Raw genomic sequence first — 26,875 nt, forward strand, 5'->3', positions numbered from 1 at the left:
TGGTAAACATCCTACGGCAAAATGGTGATTAAATGTGCTGTTTTGGGCTGTTCAAATAGGAAAGATCGTGAAAAGGACTTTCAATACTATAGATTGCCTGCAATTGTCAGCAATCAGGGTGAAGAGTGTGAGAAACTGTCTAGCGAGCGGAGACGTGAATGGTTGGCTAACATGAACCAGTGTTTTAAAAACAAAAACTTGGATAACGTGAGGATTTGTTCAGAGCATTTTGTCAGTGGTATGTACAGAAAATAATTATTGTAAGAATCTTATCAGATAAACGTTTTTAATGACTGTATTACTAGATTGTTTTCAAACTAAAATGAAGCTTCACTAGCCAACCAAAATTATTGTTTTACACAGAAGCATACCAGAAATCCATTAGATTTATCCGAAAGAAATTCTATTTATGTTATTTATTTTTTCTAATTGAAGGAAAGAAGGCAGATCTGTATGACAGAACCAACCCAGACTGGTGTCCCACTCTGTGGCTTGGAGGATCCAACCCTGAACCAGTTGTCTCAACACCACTGCACAGTGCCACACCACATGTAGATAGGTATAAGCGAGTCCAGGAGAGGTCTAAGCGTAAACGCCTTGAGCTAATACAGAACGATGAAGAAAGCACGTTTGAATCAAGTGATTCAGGATGTGAAGGTGTTGCTTCTCAAACAGACATGGATGGTATCTTCATTAATTCAATGGACAGTGAAATTCGAAGATTGCGCGAAGAGAACTTAAAGTTGAAAAAGGACAATGTTGTTCGTTTGTCAAAGGAAGACTTTGAAGGCAATTGCGAGAAAGTAAAGCATCTTACAGGACTATCCACATTTGCCTTACTGATGACACTGTTTAGTTACCTAGAACCACATTTACAGCCTTCAGGTGTGCTTGACCAGTTTAGAATGATGATTTTAACACTAATGAGACTAAGACTTAATTTGTCAGTGTTATTTTTATCATATGAGTTTGGCATTTCTCAGTCATCTGTTTCCAGGATATTCAGCAGTGTTATTGACACAATGTTTGTATGTATGGGGACCTGCCGCAATTACATGCAGTATTCGTATGTGTGTATGGGGACCTGCCGCAATTACATGCAGTATTCGTTTGTATGTATGGGGACCTGCCGCAATTACATGCAGTATTCGTTTGTATGTATGGGGACCCGCCGCAATAACATGCAGTATTCGTTTGTATGTATGAGGACCCGCCGCAATTACATGCAGTATTCGTTTGTATGTATGGGAACCCGATGCAAGAACATGCAGTATTCGTTTCTATATTTGGGACCCGCTGTAAGAACATGCAGTATTCGTTTCTATATTTGAAAACCCGCTGTAAGTACATGCAGTATTCGTTTCTATATTTGAGGACCCGCTGCAAGTACATGCAGTATTAATTTCTATATATGGGGACCCGCTGCAAGTACATGCAGTATTAATTTCTATATATGGGGACCCGCTGCAAGTACATGCAGTATTAATTTCTATATATGGGGACCCGCTGCAAGTACATGCAGTGTTCGTTTCTATATTTGAGGACCCGCTGTAAGTACATGCAGTGTTCGTTTCTATATTTGGGGACCCGCTGCAAGTACATGCAGTGTTCGTTTCTATATTTGAGGACCCGCTGTAAGTACATGCAGTGTTCGTTTCTATATTTGGGGACCCGCTGCAAGTACATGCAGTATTCGTTTCTATATATGGGGACTCGCTGCAAGTACATGCAGTATTTGTTTCTATATATGGGGAGCCGCTGCAAGTACATGCAGTATTTGTTTCTATATTTGAGGACTCGCTGCAAGTACATGCTGTATTTGTTTCTATATATGGGGACCCGCTGCAAGTACATGCAGTATTTGTTTCTATATATGGGGACCCGCTGCAAGTACATGCAGTATTTGTTTCTATATATGGGGACTCGCTGCAAGTACATGCAGTATTCGTTTCCATATACTAGCACATGGCAAATACAACCAAAACATCTGATATTGTACATACTTTATTCAGCAATTGGAATGAGCAATGATTTAATAAAAACAAACATAATCAAATATTTCGTCAATATGCAAGGCTGCAAAAACTAATACAAGAAATCAGGTGATGGTATCTTATTTACTAGTAACTAAAAGGATTATTTTACTGAACTTAAGAGTGCAATCTGGAATAAATTATAACTTCATTTATGAATAAATGCTATCATGCACTTTAGACAATAGAAGCCTATAGACTAGTGTCAAGCAGTATCATTCTATAAATCATTAGTAACCCCTTATAACATCTTACTGCCACATAATTAAAAAGACTTATTATCTTCTTATAGCTAAATAATATCCCGTTGAAGATAAGAAGTGCTTTAAACAAGTTTCAACAAATTTAGTAACATATAAACATATACCAAACAATCGATTGCAATTTAGATGTTTTCGTAGTATATATTGAAACAGATTAAAACAAAAGCAGAGCTTAAATTAACGAGATACTAAGTTTATATAATGAGATGCTACTTAAGTCATTTAAATGAGATACTAAGTAAGTTTAAAGACATGCTGAGTGGTGTAAACGAGTGACTTAGACATTTTAGAATAATACCTTTTGACAGGTTTTAGCTTCTGTATAATACAGATTGTTCAATGTGTATTTTACCACAGGAGGCAGTGATATAACAATGTAATGAAACAGTAACATCTTTGTTCCATAAACTCCTATACAAATCATAAAAAATCCATCTGAGACAACTTAAAAATGGAAATAAGTCTTTGAAAATACTGTTGTTAGCAATGGAACAATGGTGAACACTGAACAGATATAACAAAGGTATTACTATGTTCACATATCAACGACCCGTCTCCAGAGAATACAATAGGCTAACTAATAGTAACGCAAGCAGCATAGGTCTATTGACTAGACAGAAAATAATAAACACTCTAGAATATGCAATAAAAAAATAAAAAAAATACAGGTAAAAGACACTATAATTATGTTTATGTATGGCACTGCTTAATATATTCCATATATATAAAAATAATTATCCCGAAATAATCTAAATTATGTTTTGAGCTCTAAAATATTATCTCTGATTTTTTTTTAAAACACTCTGGAGAAATGTTATTCAAAGATGAAAACATAGCATTTAAAACTCAAGAATACTGATTACAGGGAATGCTTAGTACAGTAAATTTTAATCAAATTAATACAAACATTGCAAAATCAGTTCCATGAATGGATAATTAATTGACATTGGGAAATAAATGAAATAGATCCATCACAAAGCCTGCATAAAGACTAGGAAAAATTTAATGCATACCATAATTCACAATATTGAATAGCGATGAATTATAATTGAAAAAAGCACCCTCATTTACAAGTTTCTAATGCACCTTATTTTGTTTGAGTTTTATCATAATCATCAAATTGATAAAAATCTGTAAAATCATCAGCTGCAGTCCGTGAACAACTCCCTGGCCTGGTTGTCAAATATTAAAAAAATGAATCAATGTGAATATTTACCTTAATACATTTTCTGAATATACTGTTTGTAAACCGATGGATTATTACTTGAATGTTGCCTATGTGCACTATGGTAAATACCGTAAATCTAATGTAGATTTGGCAAATGATAAGATATGACTTATACCTAATCTTTATTTTTCTACGCATCCTACTGAATATGTATTGCATTTAAGCTGCATCTTTTCCTAATGTACCTCTGAAAATGCAGGATGTCTTGCTGGTAAAAGGTACAATCTTTACATACGCAACATTATAATTTATGTGGTTCTTATTACTAAATGTGTACATAATACATACGAAAGGATATAAATAGCAAAGACATTGAGGAGTCTGTGCACCCCAAAAAATATATCTCTCTGGACCCCAAAGCTACCTTTCTGGACTCCAAATCTACCAATCTTGACCTCAAATCTACCTCTCTGGACCCCAAATCTACCTCTCTGGATCCCAAAGCTACCTCTCTGGACCTCAAATCTATCTATCTGGACCTCAAATCTATCTCTCTGGACCCCAAATCTACCTCTCTGGACCTCAAATCTACCTCTCTGGACCCTTATCTACCTCTCTGGACCTCAAATCTACCACTCTGGACCTCAAATCTATCTCTCTGGACCCCAAATCTACCTCTCTGGACCTCAAATATACCTCTCTGGACCTTAAATCTACCTCTCTGGACCCCAAAACCACCTCTCTGGACTTCAAATCTACCTCTCTGGACCTCAAATCTACCTCTTTTGACCTCAAATCTACCTCTCTGGACCCCAAATCTACCTCTCTGGGCCTCAAATCTACCTCTCTGGACCCCAAAGCTACCTCTCTGGACCTCAAAGCTACCTCTCTCCGGACCCCAAATCTACCTCTCTGGACCTCAAATCTACCTCTCTGGACCCCAAATCTACCTCTCTGGACCTCAAATCTACCTCTTTGGGTTCTCTCTGAATCCCAAATCTTCCTCACCGGATCCTAAATCTACTTCTTTGGACACCAAATCTACCTTTCTTGACCTAATTATATTATTATACATGTAAGAATGAAAAATAAATATACAATAATTCATGAAATAATACAATTAGAATTGATCATAATAACTTGTACATTTAATTAAAGGAATCCTATCACAACAGCAATAACCTAGTTTTCGCTTGACTGATAAAATCAAATGTGAATGACCCCCAACAGACAGGGAATAACCTTGATAATTAAAACACAAACAGTTTCATAACAGACATGAATGAATGGAGATCAGTTATCTAACACAGATGATATATCATGATCAAAATACAGAACCAAACAGATAAATAACAGGAATATGTCATACAAAAAATTATAACTAAATATAGCAGAATCTACATGTATATGAACACAGGAATGAACTTTAACACCTCTTAACATGCGAAGACTTACTAGACATAAGAATGTATCCCATTTAGGAAAATACTTCTAAGTTAAACAGTATCAAAATAAATGCTTGCATTTATGCACATGTACTATAGCTCTCTAACTCCCTTGAATAAGACCTAGACTTTCATTTTTCATCGTTTTAATAGTGTTTTTCTTTTACGCATGGTGTAAATTCAAAGTATGAACAAGAAATGCTTATGTGTATAAAAAATAAATAACAATAAAATGTAATAAGTCATAGAATGAAGAAAGGTAAATAAGACTATAAAACTATGTTATATTCACGCTGTTTGAATACATGTATAGACGCATAGTTATCATACTGTTTTATTCATTGTATTATTTATTATTATTATTCTTACCTGATGTAATTGTTTGTTGTATAAATTTCATGTTAAGTTTTGTTCTATATGTTTCTTTCATGTTCTGATTATAATTTGACATGTATCTTCAAATTGGAGGAAATAAAGAATCTCTTTCTCTACGTGATTATCTATATTTTAATGATGACCATACCTGCCATATCTGTCAGCGGTAGGAAAAATTGCCCCATACTTTTAATTTATCCCATTTCTCCAGGCAGGTGATGAATATCCCAAAGATTTAAAAAAATACATTTTCTTACAAGGTATGTACACAATACAGTGCTTTTCAGTTGAAAAGATATGCTAGTTTAAATAAAATAATTTTGAAAGTAGACCATGCAAAAATAACTACAGGCCATAGCTACTTCAGGGAAATGTACATTTGATTTCAAAGCAAAATCTCCTGGGAAGCATTCCAAAAATATTGCATGAAAAATTGATGTGTTATTGAGAGGGGATAAATATCTTATAGACACATGAGAAACAACAAAATGAATAAGTTAAATACTTGTAAGCAATAATGAAAAGAAATAGCTAGAAAAATCAAGAAAAAATATATATCACATAGATGCATCTTAAAATAAAAAATCCAATAAAATATTGATGTTCATATTTCACTGAACATAAATAAAAACTCTTGTCAACATCTTGTCAAGTCTTGTTTCTTATTATGCAATTGTTGCATCAAACTTTTCTACAACATATAAATAAACTTATTATAATAATTGAGTTAATAATTCAATTATAATACACATTGTTTTTACATACCAGTAGTTTTGATCATAATTAAAGTGTAAGAGTACAAGTCCATACTGGCATCTAATTTTTTTTATAAAACATCTGTAATCATTCCTCAAAACTAATAATCATATTTTTTAGAAGAATACCTCTAAATATAAAACAATTAAAATCACAGAGAACAGTTCACATGTTGTATATTTTGTTCAGATTTATCCTATTGCACTAAAACTAAAAGTCATCTTCATCATCAGAACACTCATCAAAACTGAGCTTCTTTGAGGCGCACATATTATCCGGGCTTGAAGGTCGCGCTCGTTTTGATCTTGGCTCCCTGGGTGAGGACTCAGGGGAGGGGCTCGTGGAAACGTTGTCGTCAGAGTGATCCTGCACTGTAACCGGGGAGATGGCTCGCTTCATCCAGGTTGTCTGGTGGATTTAAAAAGTAAAAGTAAAGAAACATGATAAAAATCATTAACCTTGACCTTGACCCCTGAAGGTTGATGGAACAAATTCATGTTGTTGTTTTAAATTACTAGAAAGGCAGAATATTTTTATATTGTTTACGTTTATAGCTATGTTATATCAGATTTTGCCAGATACAGTCAAGTCTATCATTGATCAATCTCTATAAAGTTAGTATTGTTCAGAATCTCTTATGAATTTCTTTCGGAAGACATCCAGTATTTATTAAAGGCACCAGATATACAAATGTGACGCAATGTGTGAAAAAACACAAATGGGGAAACAGCCCAAAATGACGTAACATGAGAAAACATGTATAAGATTATAACCTTAACCTACAGTATCTCACAGCCGATTTTTTTTTATCCAAACAATGAATCCTATTATCATGTAGGTAATATTTTTGTTGTTATTGGTTTATATGTTACAAATCTATTTCTAAATATTGTACAGCATATAGCTTACACAGAGCATAACATAGCCCAAATAAATCTACAAACTCGGGCCAGTATTCATAAAAAATATTAAGGCATTATCTACCTTAAGTCATTTACCTAAGTCAAATATGTCACTGATCATATAAATTAATAATTTTAAAATTCAGGTATCTGAAATACTGAATCGACATTGATTTAAATGATTTTACATACTTATATTTTTAAAAACACTTTTACTTTTCTTTTAATGTGGCTATGAAAAGTTTAAGAAATCAACTTTCGTTAAAGATGCACTCTTACTCCCAGATAAGATTTACCACAATTAATAATATTGTTTTAATATTCCAAAACGGATGAATAATTGTTGAAAACAATGGTTCTTATGAAGGATACCAAGTTTAATTTGAAAGAAATGAGCATAAAACACGGTATTTCTACCTTATGAGACTAGCATTCACCAATCATTTAATATTTTTGCGCTTTCTGCTATTAAATACACGGTTACAATCTTGTTATCAGTAATTAGTATTTTCCATAAATGCATTATTTAATGAGAAGTTAAAGGTTTATCACTCAAAATTGATGTTTGTTATACATGTGTATGTATTGATTTTGATAAAGAGTGACACTTTAAGAAATGACTTAAGAATGCTGGCTAACAACCGTAATTCCTACTTACAAGCCTGCCATCCCTGCCAAACAGCTCGAGAAAGTTCCCGATGAACTCGTTAGACCTCTCCTGCCAGTTATCTATCCACTCCTTGCCCTTGTCCTTCCACTGTTTGCCCTTGTCCACGATCTTGTCATACCTTTCACTAAACTGCAGCTTCTTCTCCTGGTACAGAAATTGACACAAAATGAATAATGGTCGGAATAAGTCAAGTTCAGTTGAAACTTTTGTATCATTAAAGAAATTTGTATGTATATCTTATAAAAATGCTGAGTTAACTTCTTATTATTAAGTTTGGTCAACTCAGATAAGTGATTCTTAGCTTAAAGCTGGTTCAATTATAATTGAATGTTTGGTATATTAGTAATATTTCTTGTTCAAAGTTTTTTTCAAGGGAGGCAGAGCAACCGCTGGAAATATTTGTTCATTTAGTAATACCGTAAATAACATTGGCTTGTCGTTTATCATTGAAACTCAGATAAGTAGATTATTAAGTTTGATGTCATAGCTCAAAAAAAAGAAACAACTTTGTCAGGTACATCAATAGTTGAAATAGCGTAAACAAAATCCATGACTCTGATTGGCTTATTAGAAGCCATGAACTCTAAATTTGCAATACATATTCCATTGCTTAAATGCTATAAACCACAGGAAATCATATATTAACAACATAATATTTTTATGTTTAGACAAAATCTATACTTATTGTTTCATAATTATTAATTAGGCTAACTTTTACCCAGAAAGTACATGCAGAAGAATCTGACATAAAGCAATGGGCTTTAGGACATTCTTTGGTGTGTCCGTGCTATTTTATATTATAAATTTTATGATGATATCTTTATTATTCAAAAAACGACAAACTCTAATATAAAAATAGAGGTAATGAACTCTTATAGCAGTGTGCGGAACTGATCTTATACCGGGCTGACACTTAAGGTATTGATGCTAATATTTAAGGAATGAATTGCAGGACTGATGTCATTATCGGGGTATGAAGTACTCCACGCATACTATGACCAACCCAGTTGTGTTCATATCCCCGATAATGACATCAATCCCGCAATTCATTACTTATATATTCACCAATGGTCCATTATTTCATTCAAGTATTGTTAAAAAAAATAGATAATTTCATTTAAGAAAACCTTTCAGTATCCTTTCTTACCCATTCTGTAAATAGAATGACCCGACTGTAACTTGAAACATTTATCAAATGACATCACAATAACGTGGGAAAAGATCAACCACTTGAAATCACTTTAAAATGTAAAATTGAAACACTTATGGCAATAATACATTTAACATATCATAAATTAACACTTTCTAAAATGTTGATTTAAGTTTACCGGGACCTGCTGACACAATACGAACAATAACAAGATCAACAATTTGCATATTGAAGATGTTGCGTTCATCGGATGATAACCACAATTGCTGAAAGGCAGTTCATTTAAGGAATGGAAGTTGAGATGTAAATATTGAACTTTTACCATCTGGCATCATTTGTTCATCGAGCCTAGATCAGTTGATACTAAGCTGTGCATAAAGCCAATACATTTGTCATAAAACATTATAATCTGTTTAAACTATTTCAGTATGCTTGAACTATTAAACTTAGAGTAAGAGCAGTCTAGTGGTATTCTTACCCAAGCGATTGTGGGTTTAAACCCCAACAGGGGTCAATTTTCATGACCTCTCAAAATGGACAACTGGTTTTTGCTCAGTAAAAGGTGATTCTTTCAGCAGCTTTCATCACATTAGGGCTTAAAGAAATAAGTATAAACTATAAACTAAACTATGATACAGTATTTTTATCTGAAAGGTACCTTCATGAAGCTGACGTTGAGTTCCTTGGCGGTGTAGCCTCGTTGTAAGTTACGGCGGACATACATGTCATAATCCTTGATGATACGGGCTATTACATCTGTCGTGGATATACCTTCAGTGCGCTGGGTGGTCAAGAACCTGGTGAAGACTTCAGAAGGTCAAAATACGTAGCAGAAATTGGACCTAGTCTTCTTATTTGAATGATATTATCATGATTTTTTCAACATTGCTTAATGGAACGTCAGATCTTTGAAATATGGAATAAAACAGGACAAGCCAATAAATGTCCCAAAGCCCTTTGTTTTATGTCACTACTTCTATGTAAATGTAGATTCTTCTGCATGTACTCTTTCTGTGTAAGAGTTAACTAAATCAATAATTATCAATCAAAAAAAAAGTCTAAAACTAAACAAATGTTGTTGTTTATTTTATGCTTCCCTGTGGATTATACCGATTTAGAAGTGAAATATATGTTGAGGATAAGAGTTTGCTTCAGTGTAACATCTTAGTCTTTTCACCAAGTGAGCAACAAATGTTATTATTTTTGATAAAAGAAATGAAATACACATTTATATAAAATACCAAAAATAATTATTTTTTTCCCTTTTTTTTTTAAATGATTGTCATTTGCAAATGCTTTTCTTCACTTTTAATGACAAAACTTTCACTCATGTTTCCATAGCAACAACGGATTGCATCCCAACTTGTTTGACTAGATCCATAGTGGGTTTATAATGGCTTAATTGTTTAGAAATATATATATGAATCATCAAACCTTTATTTACGTTCATTTAGGATGCCATGTTAGGATAACAATAATTTTGATGAGCTAGATCATACATAAATGATGTATGACATTTCAATAAATGTACTTTTGTAACAACTTCACGTGTCATAAGCAAAACATCACGCGATGCAGCGATACTTTTGGTGCTCACTCAGAGAAATATATTGCAATTTCACACCAAAACAATCAATAATCCTCTTTGGTTCTTTACTGTGGTCAATTTTATCACCTTCAAAAATACTGTTATAAGTAAAAAAACAAGGGTAAAACCTACATTCCGCGAGCCTTAATTACGCTGTACACATCGCCGGCACTGCCGGCCCCCGTAGAGTATGGAATGTCGTCATGAGCAACAAAGTCTATCTGTAAAAAAAACAGTTACGGTTAGTATTGTCTCTTTTATCATTCTTTATAAGATATATTGTGAGTATATAGAACAGGCAATATTCTTAATATTAAGATATATTTTAAATTAATAGAACAGGCAATATTCTTAATAAGATATAGTGTGAATATATAGAACAGGCATTATTTTTAACAAGATATATTGTGAATATATCGAAAAAAAAATTAGTTTAATAATTGATAAAGGTAAAAAATTGCACTGCGCTGAAAAGGCTATTAAAACCTCAACCTTTTTGTCTGAAAAACAGACAAAGCTAAAAGTACGAAGAATTATGTATTGGAAAGACATTGTAAACACTGATGCTTTTTGACTTAGTTTTGACACTGATTGACCAGTTGACCAGTTAATTTTTGCAAGCCTTCATCATGCTGCATAAAGTAATGTGTTTATTTATTTTGGGATCTCTGAATACTTTACCAAAATACTTAATGGTTACACATTATCAAATGTATCATTGCTTTATCTCTTCACACCATTTATGATATCTGGAACAAAAAATTATCATAAGTGATATTGCACACAAACCCAATCACCTGCAAACATCCACAAGCCTCTTTGATAACCTTAGATACAGTACATGATGTCACCTTTTACCTTTTTATCACAGATATGATAGTAACACACACTTAACCTACAAACATGTGGACTTTAATACCTGATGTTGGCCAGGCATCCAAATTCGACATATCTATCTGAAAGTGTCCAAGGTGCATGGGTGCATTGGTAATCACTTTTCAATGTACTGTATAAGTAGTGACACATGTTTTTTTTGTATCCTCAGGCCCATATTTGATTCAGATAAACGGTAGTTACTCACCAATATATACATAAAAATATATTTTATTACGTGCAACGCTTCCATTAAAGGAAGTTTGGAAGTATATAGTCTGAGTTCCAAGGCAGTAAAATGTGAAAAATAAGGAAATTTACTGCACCCCTCTGCTATACAAAACATTTTGGTATCAAATTGTAGGTTAAAGTCTGTAGATTATGAAAGGTGCGTTTGGCCACTTGGCGGCTCTTGCGAAAAGGAAATATCCAAGATGGCGTCCAAGATGGCCGCCATTAATTGCCATTTCAGTAAAAATATTATGTTTGAATATAGCTATTTTCATTAAATAAATAAGAATGAATATATATATGGATATTACTTTTCTCATTATGTACTTAAAATTGACATATAACCTTAACTACTTCAAGGTCATTGTCAAGGTCATTTCAAGGTCAAAGTATAAAAAATACCCTAAAATTCTATTTTTCCTGTTTATTTTTCTTCCCTTTTAATTAATTTATGTTTAGTGTGTGTCAAAAAGTGGTGGCAAAATTGTAAATTGTATGTTCCTTCATTTAAAATAATATTTTAGGATATAGCTTTTATATTTTTTGAAAACACCAAGGTTTCATACTATAATGGCATGCCAAAGGTGGATGCAAGATTGCTATTGCTGTAAAAGTCTTAAAGCAGACTGTGCTAGTGTTACTATGAAAGTCTATCTTAATGCATGGCATGTATCTATTTCATAGTATGCTTTATGTTGACATATCTATCTGACCTCTCCCATGTCAAGTTCAAGCTTATTTCAGTCATTTCAAGGTCATGGCCATTTCAAGGTCAAGATATGAAAAATAACTCAAACTAATTTTTTTTCCTATATACTTTTTTCCATTTTTATTTTAATTTCCGTTTAGTATGTGTCTACAGAATTGTAAATTCTATGTTCCCTTATTTAAAACAATTGTTTGGGTATAGCTTTTATATTTTTTGAAACCGCCACCGCCAAGGATCATACCGTTACAGTGTGCCAACTAAAGGTGCGCGCAAGATTGCTATTGCTGAACGAGTCTTATGGCAAGTTCTGCTAGAATTACAGTCAAATAATTTGTATATCTTAATTCATGGCATGTATCAATTTCATACTTTGCTTCATGTTGATATACTTATCTGATTGCTTCATGGTCAAGGTCAGTTCAAGGTCAAAAACATATGAAACACAAACAGTTGAGAATGTTATTTATTTTCACTATTTCTATTTCTTAAATTTTGTTAATTAAATTGTGTTTGCAGAAAAGTAATTGATAATTTCCTCTGTTTTGATCTCTGTTCAGTTACTGATAAGTGAAATGATATGGAGACAACTAGGTGTCGTCCTAGTACATGTTACCCAAGGCAGTTACAACAATTTGTTGATTCCTAGAGATTTCATTATTAGTACATTGTAACTGTTTCATTTTTAAACATATATATGTATATGAATTGATGATAACTATTTTATAACTTAGTTCATATTGAAATACAAAATGAAGCTTTTCAAAATCAAAGTCAAACTCATTTGAATGTCTAAATGCAAATCTGTTCAATATCGACGTTGTTATTATTTCATTTATTTATGTTTTGGTTAAATTTTATCTAAAAATCTCTATACATTACCAACATCACCAAGCAGTTTTAACCATAGTTAATTTATTTCCCATATTAAAAGTCAAGTCATCCACAAAATGTCCCTTCTTCAGAGCCAATTTAAACATGCTACATGACATATATTTTTGTGAGTCTCATGTAAGCACATCCAGCCATAAGTATCGCTTTTCAAGTCCATCCGGTGTTTTACCAACCTTATGTATTGATATTCTAGTTCCAAGCAACCCAAAATCAGTTCGTCCAGATATAATACCTCCTAAACAAGCCATAGTGTTTATATATAAGCCTACCGAATGCCCGAAACCTCGTTATGGCTCATTTTGTGGCCTTCCATTCAACAGCTTTAAATAGGCTGTAACCAAACCCAATCTTGCAGACCATCATCACACTCTGGCTCTTCTCAAGTTCACTTTGTGTCCAAAAAAACTTTTTTCATTCAGATATCTGCCAAATAAAGACCGTATAAAGCCAATCGAGTGCCACGTGATCCATAAAGTTGCCATATTCAGGACAAAGTAGGTTCTATACGAGCCAAAACAGTACCAATGCCAGTGTACAGTCAAGCATATCAATATGTAAAAACTCCATAGGTCGATAATTAAGTCGGTTCAATTCTCTATCAAGTCAATTGTGACTACAATAATGCTTATTTAGAGCCAAACATAACCAAGTGTGGCTCTAATTAAGCCTACTAAGTGTCAAATAGACCACATTTGGCAATCAATAAGCCAGTTTAGATCCAAACAAACCTATGTGCAGCTCTAAGTAAGCCTACTCAGTGTCAAATAGACCACATTTAGAAACCATAAAGCCCATTTAGAACCAATCAAACCCATGTGCAGCTTTCATTCAACCTACTCAGTGTCATAAAAATACACATTTGGCAACCATTAAGCCTATTTAGAGCCAAACAAACCCATGTGCAGCTCTAAATAAGCTTACACAGTACCCATAAGACCACAATTTGGTATGTATGAAGCCAATTAAGATCAAAACACACCCCATGTGCAGCACTGAGTAAGCAGTCTCAGAGTCAAATAGACCCCATTTGTGAAACCATGAAGCCTATTTAGATATAAACTAATCCATTTGAAGCTCTTAAGTAAGCATGCAGAGTGTCCATCGGACCACAAATTTGAAACCATTAAACCCATTAAGATCCAAACAAACCCATGTGCAGCTCTATGTAAGCCTACTCAGTGTCAAATAGACCACAGTTTGGAAACCATATAGCCCATTTATTTCAAAACAAACCAATGTGCAGCTCTTCATAAGCCTATTCAGTTTCAACTAGACAACATTTTGGAAACTATAAAGCCCATTTAGATCCAAACGAACCTATTTATCAGCTGTAAGTAAGCTTATTCAGTGTCAAATAGACCACCTTTTAGAAACCATAAAGCCCATTTAAATCCAAACAAACCCATGTGCATCTCTTAGTCAGCATACACAGTGCCCATTAGACCACATTTTGGAAAATATTAAGCCCGTTTAGAACAAAACAAACCCATGTGCAGCTGTAAATTAGCATATACAGTGCCCATGAGACCACATTTTGAAAAATATTAAGCCCGTTTAGAACAAAACAAACCCAGTGCAGCTGTAAATTAGCATATACAGTGCCCATTAGACCACATTTTGAAAAATATTAAGCCCGTTTAGAACAAAACAAACCCATGTGCAGCTGTAAATTAGCATATACAGTGCCCATTAGACCACATTTTGGAAAATATTAAGCCCGTTTAGAACAAAACAAACCCATGTGCAGCTGTAAATTAGCATATACAGTGCCCATTAGACCACATTTTGAAAAATATTAAGCCCGTTTAGATCAAAACAAACCCATGTGCAGCTGTAAATTAGCATATACAGTGCCCATTAGACCACATTTTGGAAAATATTAAGCCTGTTTAGATCAAAACAAACCCATGTGCAACTGTAAAATAGCATATACAGTGCCCATTAGACCACATTTTGGAAAATATAAAGCCTGTTTAGAGCCAAACAAACCAATGTGCAGCACTAAGTAAGCCTACTCAGTGTGAAATAGACCACATTTTGGAAGCCATAGAGCCCATTTAGATCCAAACAAACCCATGTGAAGCTCTAAGTAAGCATACACAGTGCCCTTTAGACTACATTTTGGAAACCATAAAGCCCATTCAGACCAAAACAAACCCATGTCCAGCTCTAAGTAATCATACACAATGCCTTTGAGACCACATTTTGGGAACGATATTATAAGTTAGTAGGTGACCCGATATAGGATATACGGGGCAAAGGAAACCATATCGGGTGAGAGCGAAGCCCAGGAATATGGTTTCCTGCGACCTAATAACCCCGTAACTTAACGTCGACAACCTGTTTACATGTTTAAATGATTCATTTATTCATCGGAATCGGAAAAAAAAGACGCCATTTTGGTACAATATAAATTTGGTGACCCAATATGGAAAAATATGGGGTCACCGCGTGACCAGTCCTGGACCAATGACGTTGCGTCATTTATGTTGGAGGCGTGATATAGTATATTGATAGCAAAACAAACTCAAGCAAGACACATAACGGGTAGTTCATATTTATATGTTATGATATATTTGGCCAATGAAGATTGTTCTTCGTTTTAAATTTACTTGATATAAAGTTTTTTCATATTTGACAAGTTTCCCTTCATTCCACATTTTTATTCAAAACATTCGACTACTTTTCAATTTCAAACTGCTTTCTCTTTACACATTAGTATATCTTAAATAAAATCGTTCAATAACTATTATGTATATAAGTAAATTGTTTTTTTTAATTACTTGAATCTAGTTACTGTATAATTAGGATCTGCCTACTGGTTACCGTTCAGATTTAGGAGTTATTTTATAAACGAAAACAAAGGAAAACACTCCAACAAGGTACAATTTAGCGTCATGACCTTGTAATAACCATTATGTGGTCTGTTCTGTGAGTTAATTCATAATTTTAAGCATATTATAAAATAGAAACACCGTTTGTATTTAGATTTTAGACATAGATCATTATAAATTTAAAAAAAATGAACTGGAGAACATAATGTTAACGCCAATTTCTGCATTTATATTATGCAACGTGTACTGGTATGGCACCAAAATGTTTTTAGAAACTCTGAAACTGTTTTCTGAAAACTGACCTAATATTGAAATATTTATATATTCATGATAACAAGTTCTGCAATCACACGTTGTAAATGAACATGCAATAGTAAACTTTAAAAATAAAATAAAATAAACAATAGACATGATATCTTAAAGATACATGAATTTTGCGTATTTGTATTTTGACCTTGAAATGAACTTGACCTTGACATTGAAGAGATCATTCATGCATGGTAACATGAAACACATTATGAAATAGATGCATGCCGTGCATTTAGATATACTATTGACTAAGACCTAGAGTGTAAAACTTGCACAATTTGCCTTATTATTAAGGCTCTTACAGCAATATCAACACCTTTGGCACTCTGTAATAGTATAAAAATCTGCACATATTCAACAAAATCTAAAACCTTTACGTTATTAATATTGTTTAAAATGAAGGACCATACAATTTGCAATTCTGCCGCCACTTTTTGACACGAACTACACATAATTGTTAAAAAAAAAACACAATATTACAGGAAAAATTAATTTTTCGGATACATTTTATTATTTGACCTTGAAAAAAAATGACATTGGCCTTGAAGTGGTTAAGGTTGTATGTCAATTTTAAGAACATTATGAGAGAAATTATCCACGAGAATGTTCCTCTTTATATTTAAACATTACATATCTACTGAATTGGCAATTTATAACAGCCATCTGTTTTTTATCATTTTTAGCTTATTCTGAATATTGACTGTTTGTACGCCATTTTGAGTATCTCCGTGGTAACAGCATATAGGGTGCATTCAAAATAAAATATAACAAGAAGATACATAGCAGTTTATTTTGATACATATAAAAGCTTGATACTCATTATCATTTTTTAAAAATAAAAGAAAGAAGCCAGTCTGATAGTGTATTTTTCTCAAAATTAGCATTTTGACCTTTAAAATGACCTTGACCTTGAAAATATGAAATGTAAATAAACTTGAAACTGAACAGTAGTGAGTGTTACCTAATGTATATATTTAAAAGTAATTTGGATTTAATATTTACGTTCAAAATATCTTTACAACCTATTATTTGATTATTTCTCATATTACAAATTTTGGCGGCCATTTTGAAGCCATCTTGAATTTAGCAAATTCCGAAGAGCCGCCATGTGGCCAAAGGCACTTTTCATAAACAATAGACTTTCTCCTAACAAAACATATAAAAATAATTTGTATAACATGCCGGACACTTTTTTCTCAAAAATGAGAACTTGGAACCCGGACTAATATTACTCCCAAGAAATGGGTTTAAACTTCCAAAATTGATTCCTTGGAAGTACAAAAACTTCCATAATTTTGAAGAAAACTTCCAAAGTTGAAAGCTTGAAGTTCAAGATATCAAAACCTTTTGTCAATATTACTTTTATAGTCACAATTTCAATCATTTTAACTTTTTAAGTAAAATGAATTGTCATAATATAAGTTAAAGTTGCAAATTATTTGATTACCGGTACTTGTTGATAAATAGTTAAAAAATATTTTGTATGCGGGAGACTTAAACTTCCACATTTTAGCGTAAAACTTAATTTGACTGACAGGAAGTTCATACTTCCAGTTTCAAAATCTTAATGAAAGCCCTGTTAGTGAGGAACTTGTGTGTGTCTCTGGAAAGACAACATCATCCACATATGCTAAGTGATAGTCATGTAAAGCCTCATAATGCTCTTATCAATTTGATAAATAAGGCCCTTTTGATAAACAGTTTTTTGTAACCAACTCATAAAAATATATGCCATTGTAAAGTTACCGTATTTTAGCCTCTCAGGTGGTAAAATTATTTTCTTCATTACAGAACTTAAAGGGGTAAGGAAATAAAAAAAAACCTTGGTACCCACGCCTTAAAATATGGGTAGGTGAAAGATTTTTTGTTTTTTTTCAAAGCTGCACTCTCGCAGATACCATTTTTACAACTTTTTTTTTGTCTTGGAAAGAGCAAATTTTTGCGTAATTATCTGCAAACCAATGATAAAAGATTGCTGACAAAAAATCAGATCACAGATTTTCATATTTCCGTACCAAAATAATGTTTTATGGCTTAAGCCGTTACTAAACGGTTTAAGAAAAATGCATAAAATATCAATTTTTGAACTTAAATATTAAAATCTGCGATCTAATTTTTTGTCAGCAGTCTTGTATAACTTGTTGCCATGAATTTACGGAAAAATGGCTCGTTCCAAGACAAAAGATAAAAAAGTTGTCGAAAAAAAACAACTTCAATCTGTGAGAGTGCAGCTTTAAAGCCTACTGGTACACTGATACACAAGCAACTATGTGAATGTACCTTATGTTTTTCAAGGAATTTGTCAGTAAGTGTCCAGGGTGCATCAGTGACCACCTCATCAACGTATCGACAGTGACGCAGAGCCTCGTACCTCTCACTCTCGTTCATCACTGTACGGCCTTTCTTCCTGTGGGTCAGCTCATCATTGCAGACTGAAGGATGAATGAGAATGAAAAGCTGAGTTTACATTTGCAAAGAATTAAGATTAATGATGAAAGGTGAATCAGATGGACTTGAGCTCAATCAATAAGTCCTATGGAGTATAGCAGCATTTGAAAATGATCCCTAATGTAATATAACACTTATACACTTCATAATCAACTGTTCAATCTTGTCACATGGACATGAGTCATTTTTCTCCATTAAGTGTCTTTCTACACAGAATAAACTCTTGCTGGTTTTGTCATAAATGGAAATTGATTATAATCACAGTTGTACGAACATGCAATGATGAACAAGCACCAGGGGTGGATCCTAGATTTGATGTCAGAGGAGGGTCAACTTGGGACCTGCACCCCTTCCTTCAGAATAGACAAAAACAGGTTCTATATAAGAAGGGGGGGGGGGTATGCCTAGGAAAATGTTGGCTAAATCTTGTTTTTAAGTTAATTTCAGTGTATTACAAGTATATTTTTTTCTACCATATTGACATTACAAATTCACCAGGACAATTTACCCCACAAAACTCTGGATCTGTCAGCAGTGTTCTCAATAAGAACCGGCTGACAGCCAAAATGGACATTTCAAATGGCAATAGGGCCGGTTCAAATTTGGACAACTAAATGAATTTTCAGTAGAATAAGTAGAAGCTGGTCGGTTACTTTACTATTTGAGACGGTTCAACCAAAACTTATTGAGAACCCTGTGTCAGTGAACACTCTTGAATGTATGCAATAAAAAATAAACACCGAAAGATCAACAGTACCTCCGACAATCAGGTATGTGTTTGGGCAAGCACATTTAGCCTGCTCCAGTTGCCTAGCGTGGCCAGAGTGGAACATGTCATATATGCCATCAGCGTACACCCTCACACGCCTTGGGGCTGTAAACAAGAAAGAGAAGACATGAGCATCACTATATACCCCACCCTTGAGTTAAGTCATCAGACATGCTTCTGTACTATATGCAGAAAATACAGTGTTGTAAGTACTTGGAAAGTTGAGCATGATGGATCTGACTTTATCATGTGAGTGAGCATTTGCTTTGGGCACCCTTGATAAGTTTTAGCACCACCTTATTACAGTACTAATTTTCAGTTCTTTCTTTCTATAAAATCATTTTCCATGGTGTGTGATGTGTTGTGTATGGAAGGTGAAAGAACGTCCATGCAGACCTTAAGTTGCTGTATCAGAGAGGCATTACAGTCCTTCCTAGCTTTTCATACATTCACAAAAAAATTCGTGTTAAATTCCAACCACTCAAAAGTTTTCATCAACCACTCAAAAGTTTTCATTAAAGTTCTGCAAATATTTGTTTTAAAGTAGAAAATGTTTTGTCTCCAACCTCTTCCAGCCACTGCATCAGCCAATGAGATACGGATATTGTAGTCACATGACTCCCGTTCATAATGTGCAGCCTGCTCATGGGAGAGAGGGGCGGGGCCATAGCTGGAACCTGTGCCATTAGGTATCTGAGGAATAAAAGTATTACAATAAAGCATTACAATAATGTGGTGAAAATGAGTGCATTAAAGTCACATGCAGCCCTAACCTGATAAAATGCTTCTCAGGTTTGCTATCATTTGTGATTTTATACAAAAGTGATCACTATATTCTTTAAAGCCAAGAGTGTAAGATTTCTGGCTTGTTCATCCAAAACACTTGGACAATAATAACTGTAAGGGCTTAAATAAAGGATTTTAAAAGTTAACTGATTATTTTGAGTAGACACAAAACAGTGTTTACTATTACAGTAGTAATGCTAATTTCTGTAATTTCCCCCACCTCATAACAGTTATAACAAGAATGCATTAGACTTACAGGTACAGAGCTTGTGAACTTGGGCATGGCCCCCAAGCTTGGGTCTGAATCGAGACCCCTCTTTTTACTACTGCTCATCTTCACCGGCTGAAACAAAGAGTAATTAATTTGATAATTCTGTTTAAGATGTAAGTTTAACGAAATTTGTAAACCTTGGCTGGAAGCCAGGGTTTTGCTTATGACCCACTTATAAACCCTGCTCACCTTCCATTGTCTTCTGAAATTAACACAACAACTTAAGAATACTGAGAACCAAATTATAGTGTTTGAAAATCGGACTTCATTTGCTATTGATAATCGAATCGAATCGGACCAAGCATTTCGATTTACTATCGGACAATAATCGATAGTTCATAATATTAGTAAGGAATACATTCTTTATACAAAGTGTATTCATGATCATTTAAATGGTAAAACCTGGAATGAGTATGTGTGATGCTATAGTCATGCTTTTTGCAACAGAAACTACACTTCCAATTACCTTTTTCTGTCCTAAATAACTTAACAAAGGTACCTTAGCATTTTCTACTTGTAAAACATATTAAATATTTGTGAACCAGCTTAACATTCAATAACCTGTTATATTAAACATTTCATTAGAATATCTTAATTTATTAAATCTTTCACAAACAAGTGATTTATTTTATTACAATTCAATGGTTGTATGATGACCAGTGTCATGTTAATTCCTATTTAACAATACTTCTAATCCTATATTTATATATCAAAGTTCAATTGAAGTACATGTTTATTATTTGGTTAAACATGTAAATTAGTGTAACAGTCCACTGTAGGCGGATGTGCGTTCATAGTATAACATTCCATGATAGAGGGAAGTATGTTCATAGTCTTTGCTATACTTCGTTTTTACCATAAAAACAACACAAATGTGCAATATCAGATGAGTTGTTTATTAGATGATGACGTGCAGCCAGGTTAAATAAGTATAAAACAAGTACATGTAATTATGTAGAGCACAACACAATGAAATTCACTGGCTAATTAAGTCCTATGCAGTGCAACCGACCGGCCAGGCAAAACCAGAGACGGTTAACCCTGGAAACATGTGTTTGTTTGCCAAGTGTCGATCCACAAAAGATGAATGTCGAACCTCATTCATTTGTCTGGTATCAAATATGGATATAAAACAGTGAAACAAAATCACTAAAAATATTGAAGTGAAAATTAGGGTTACGTAGTGTACTGAGTGAAGTCGACTGGTAGAATGACTCTACACGCTAATATACCAATATAGCATGAAATCCTCGTGCAAGACTGACCACTACTGTATTAAGATACTATCATTTCGCCAAGACAAAATATTTCACGCTATACTAACGAAACGCGTGAAATGAATAGTACGTACAATGTATATTTACTTGGGTGGTAATATGCAAATAAGCTAAGCGTGGGCTCCGTGTGGATTGAGAATTTACTGTATATAAAGATCAGCGGACCCTTTCAGGGTTGGAGCATGCTTTTCTCTGAAGGGATCTGTTGGTGTTTGTTTATCGTCGCACGTTACATTAGAAACCAATTGGATTATTTCTTTTTGGATAATTTAAGTCAATTTTAGATTAATGCTAAAAAAGAAGACTTACTTTTGTATGTTTGAATTTAGACAGAGTCTCCGATCCTCCAAACAAGGTACCAAATAAAAAATTCAAAAATAAATTTAACATCATATTTTTTTTTTTTTTATCATTATTTCGTTTCTTAGAAGATAATCAATCCATTTCTTACTAACACCAGAGACAGAACAAATAACTGAAGTCAACTTCAAAAAAGCCCTTTTAGGCATGTACCTTTAACATTTGAGAAAAATATATCAACATAATTATCAATGATAAACAGCTGTTGTTCTATGCACACAATATGAATGTCAACAACGCCAAAATGTAAACAACAACAAACATTAAAAAATAAACACATTCAAAGGCACTCAAGATTTTCAAAACAAAATAAGACTTCAAACTTTTACTGCCTATAACTTATGAATACAATCATATGAAACTAAATGTCTTTGAGTGCTAGTGATCACGGTAGATCACCGTACACCGGATATAGTAGCCCAAATGAGACGTAAACAATGCCATTGTCACAGAACAGTAAGGGTCTTACCTGTTTTCCTTGTAAATTATTGAACCTAAGTTTGACACAATAAAATATCAGTATATCAAGTATATGTCACCATGTGACTTTATCTAATTCTTTTTTTGGTAACATCTTATTTTTCTATAATATTCACTTTAATAATTTCCTACAAAGAGAATTTTGACATTTCTGATCAGATTTTACTGCTTCCTCTTCTTAATTATTATCAGTTAATTATCTTAGATCATAATCAACAAGTTTAAACCTTACTCTTTGAGACTTTGACACTTTTCAAATATCTCCAACTTAATCTATTGTAAATTTTACTTTTTAACAATTATAGTTATTTTTGAGTGACACTTTCTGAAATCTTCATTATCTTAGTCTGCATATTTTCATTTCAATACAGACAGATAGATATAGAGAGAAAATTAACGAGGAACTTTGTACTTCTTCTTTTACTAAGGAAATATCATTGAACTACTTTTATTGTGATTATATAATTAATCCGCTTACTTTCATAACTTGATATTTCACATGGACCATTGAATGTTCCTTGTTGAATAAGTCTTTGGATTTATCTTTATTTACTATTCAACTTAAATGTGGAATTAATAAAGAACCAACTTTTAAACATCTTAAATGGACTTGAGTTAATTGTTAATGAAATTCAAAGTTTAAACGTGATCTGAAATAAAACGGCGAATCGCAGTTGTGCTAGCTAATTCCCCAAATTAATAGCCAACTGCACGTGCTCCTTAGACAGTGTGGCTCGGGCTCGGTGACCACCCCTACTATACCAGAGTGTATATACCGGCCCGTTCATCGATGCTGCATGACTTAACTGGGGTGCATGGTCCCATATATCATCAGAAATAAATTTCTCTGTTTCAATGCATTTTAAGAACTACTTAGTAACATTTGAGCATTTCTCATTTAAACTCACAATGGTAATGTACTATCAGTATAGACATTTTAACGCAGATCATGTATGGAGTATTCACATGGTTAACAAGAGTGTGTATTCTGGATTATGCTGGATTTTGTAAGAAACAACAATCAATAATTTTCAATGAAATACATTAATAAAAAACAAACTTTTGGCACAGCTGGTTTATTTAATTAATATAACGTTAACAAAATATTCTATTTACGAAGTGTCCTTTGCATATAAATCTGTTAGATATGTAAAGATCACATGGTAAATGGTGACAACTGACATTAAAGTCGTCTGTTGCCTAGGCACAGTACTAGTACACCGGTACTCTTTAATATGAAAGCAAAAGCGTGTTGAACTTTACATTTCCTAAAACAATCATTTGTCACATATTTCAAAGTAAACCATAAGTGGATAAGTGACATAATTATACTCCCAAAGTGGGTTTTGGCCTTTAATCGGATTACCCGATAATTTATGCTAAACACCCTAGTGTATCTTAATTAACATCCTAGAACAAGCAATTATTGTTATACAGTAACATGCAATAAACGAAAGAGTGGACAATGGAGGGGGAAAGCTGTTGATACGGCGTTATCAAAATCCCATCAAAACCATTTTTTTTTTTATTAAATCTCCACTTAAAATACATGGTATCAAAACAAATCATAGATTACACAATTGTTTAATGAAGTTTATTTTCTCAAGACCTCTTGTTCCTCATTTTAGATCAGTTTTCACATTTAAATGCTTCTAACATACACTAATTACTACTACTATGACACAATCAGTATACTACTATCCACAGTACACTATTTTCTAGAATACGGCCATACTCTGTACACAAAAATACTATACCCAGTCCATAAAATGTGAACATATCAAGGCTGTATCTTAGTAATGAGCAATTAAATTACCACAGACAAAATTTGGAATATAGCTATCTTTTGAAAAATGAATAATTTGTTCCGTTCAGAAATTCATAAAAATTCAGTTATATATTAAATATGTGTGTAAATTGTGAGCAAGCTGTTACGATTTAAAAACGAATATTACTGCTTCCAAACAAATATGGGAGGCGGAGCTATATCTTATATTAACTGTTTAGATGAAACATCTGACGATTATTACAGGTATCAATATTTATTATCATCTAAAGTATACAATTTATAAGCAGGAATATCATGTAAAATCTTATCTAACCTGTTGTATGCATGAATTATAATGGCCATTTCATATTGTTTTCATTTTGCTAGGTCTACTATATCCAGAATACGGTGATCTACCATGTTGATATAGTCAAATAATGCTGATCTCTTCAATCATTTAGAACCATCAAGAGAACAATTTAATTAAGATGACAATTATCATATTGATCAATCGAAGATTATAATATTTAAAACGCTGTGGTTGTTGCTTATATGTAGTTTTTTCTTAAGATAATCAATACTTACCAGTCCTGAAACACCTTTAACATCATTGGATTTTGACAATCCTCCTTGCTATGGACAGTACGAGGATAAGATTTGAACAATAAAAATCTTATTCTATCATGCATGCATTCCCCAAAGATGAAAAAAATATCCAGGAGTAAATAAGGAGCAGGAATGCAGTGATGCATTTTTCAGTTCATCGTCTGAAAGAATTTGGCTAAAAGTAAACCCAATGAGGGAAAATGTGTACAAAAGTGCAAGTTGTTTTCTGAGCGTTTAGCTCAATTTCATTGGATCAAACTTAAGTTTTAACAGTCTTTAAAAGCAGAGAGTTGATCTTCAGACACTTTCTTTATGTTACCTTCCAGATCTGTTGATCTGGGTACTGTTCCCCTACACTACTTTTTTTCGTATCAGAAAACTTTAGCTCTGTGTTAGTTAGATATATGTAAAAAGTTATCAGAAATGAAGTAACATATTGATGGCCTCACTTCCAAATGTCGAAGCTACAAAATAACATTTCTTCAGTAGTAACGTTTTATTCTTGGTAATTTGATCACACATTTTTTTTTACAAAATGCCGAAGTTGCAATTTTTGTAGTTACAATTTCTGAAGGTTTGGCATTTTTGCTTCTCTGTGAGATGTCTAATCATTGCTCATCATTTTGATCACATGATACAACACCAGTCCATTTTCTCATCAATTGGACTTATAATAATTTACTCGGCATTTTGCAGTTAGATGCAGCTTGCCTTTATGATTTTAGTGATGTAAAAATTCCGAAACAGAAAAAAATGCAGCTTCGGCAAAAATCTGACTGTCTGACACCTATACTCACAGTAACAGGAGAAGTCGCCCCATGTATTATATAGGCAGTTTGGGTAAATTCATACATGTAAAAGAAGCTTGTCATAAAGACCATATATTTATTTACCATCATTAATTCTAAATCACTAAAATACTTTTAAAAAAGATACCCAATATATGCACCAGTCAATTGCAACCATGGCTCCCCCGGTCTGGGGAATAGCGGGGACTTTGACTTTCAGTCCCGTCAAGCCCCGGTAAAATCCCTGCCCTGCGGGAAGGAACTGTTGCTTAAATCCCTGCCAAATGCACCCATACCCCAGGGACTTTAAGTAACGCCCATTCCCCGCTATTTTTGGCGTGAAGACAAAACCAACACATTCACCTGGCACTGCGGGGAGATCTGGAAGGTAACAACATGGCCCATTTTCCCGGCTTTTGCTGGTATAACCCTGGACCTGGGGGGACATTAGGTACAAATGACTGGTGCAATACATACATACAAGTTTGACAGAAATAACATGTACTATATGATCCATATGCGGCATGACTTCTCCATATATGGAGCAACTTAGTAGTGCGAGTTTGTGTTGGTGCGACTACTCTTGTAATCATACTCACCAAGACTGATGTAATGGTATGTCATAATAGTGGAGTGGTATTTTTTTAACAGTTACTCAGACCATATCTTCAAAACTGTAAAATTGAGATGCTTAGCCCTGTAACTTTATTCATGTTATTTTCATATTAGGTCTGACTCACTTTATGTTTGCTTAATTCGTTTTTACTATCCCAATCACAGGGGGCAGAGACACACTATTTTGTTGTATGTATATATAGAGAGTAAAATAAAAAAATTATTTGTTTCTGCCCCCTGTGTACAGTATTCTTCAAAATATCAACATACAGATCGATGAAGATCATGAGATAAACAGATAAGGCAAGATAACGCTATTCATTTGTTCCATTGAATTTTTCATTTGATCTTTACCTTTTTCTGCTTTCTTTTCCTAAACAATCCGCAATATACATCAAATAACACGTGGCAATGAACAATTCACCTTTAAACTTTATATTGTGATCTTTGTTTATCATCTGTCAGCTGTCAAAGTTTACTTCCGGTTTTTGTTATTGTTGATAAATAGTG

At 33.5% G+C, this 26,875-nt stretch overlaps 2 protein-coding genes across 5 annotated transcripts; one reads left to right on the top strand and one right to left on the bottom strand.

Moving 5' to 3' along the window:
- Window positions 1-2,668, top strand: LOC128219405 (uncharacterized). The gene is made up of 3 exons (XM_052927216.1): window positions 1-238; window positions 436-1,028; window positions 2,654-2,668. The coding sequence occupies exons 1-3, from the start codon at window positions 22-24 to the stop codon at window positions 2,666-2,668; spliced, it is 825 nt and encodes a 274-aa protein (XP_052783176.1). The 5' UTR covers window positions 1-21.
- On the bottom strand, window positions 1,989-26,856 carry LOC128219955 (choline-phosphate cytidylyltransferase A-like). Of its 4 annotated transcripts, none has more exons than XR_008258690.1 (10): window positions 26,720-26,856; window positions 20,457-20,543; window positions 19,981-20,107; window positions 19,403-19,519; window positions 18,478-18,629; window positions 10,483-10,571; window positions 9,421-9,559; window positions 7,601-7,756; window positions 4,394-6,448; window positions 1,989-4,286 (listed from the first exon to the last, which is right to left on the bottom strand). XR_008258690.1 is itself a non-coding variant. In XM_052928160.1 (9 exons), exons 2-9 carry the CDS (start codon window positions 20,532-20,534, stop codon window positions 6,251-6,253), a joined length of 1,056 nt encoding a protein of 351 aa, XP_052784120.1. In that variant the 5' UTR covers window positions 20,535-20,543; window positions 26,720-26,856; the 3' UTR covers window positions 1,989-6,250. The 4 variants fall into 4 exon arrangements, 1 of the variants encoding a protein (XP_052784120.1); XR_008258689.1 differs by having other exon boundaries at window positions 1,989-4,328; window positions 4,373-6,448; XR_008258688.1 differs by having other exon boundaries at window positions 1,989-4,035; window positions 4,077-6,448.
- Between the last annotated feature and the right edge of the window lie 19 nt (window positions 26,857-26,875).

This window comes from Mya arenaria, chromosome 15, assembly GCF_026914265.1.
Source record: "Mya arenaria isolate MELC-2E11 chromosome 15, ASM2691426v1".
Classification (NCBI taxonomy): domain Eukaryota; kingdom Metazoa; phylum Mollusca; class Bivalvia; order Myida; family Myidae; genus Mya; species Mya arenaria.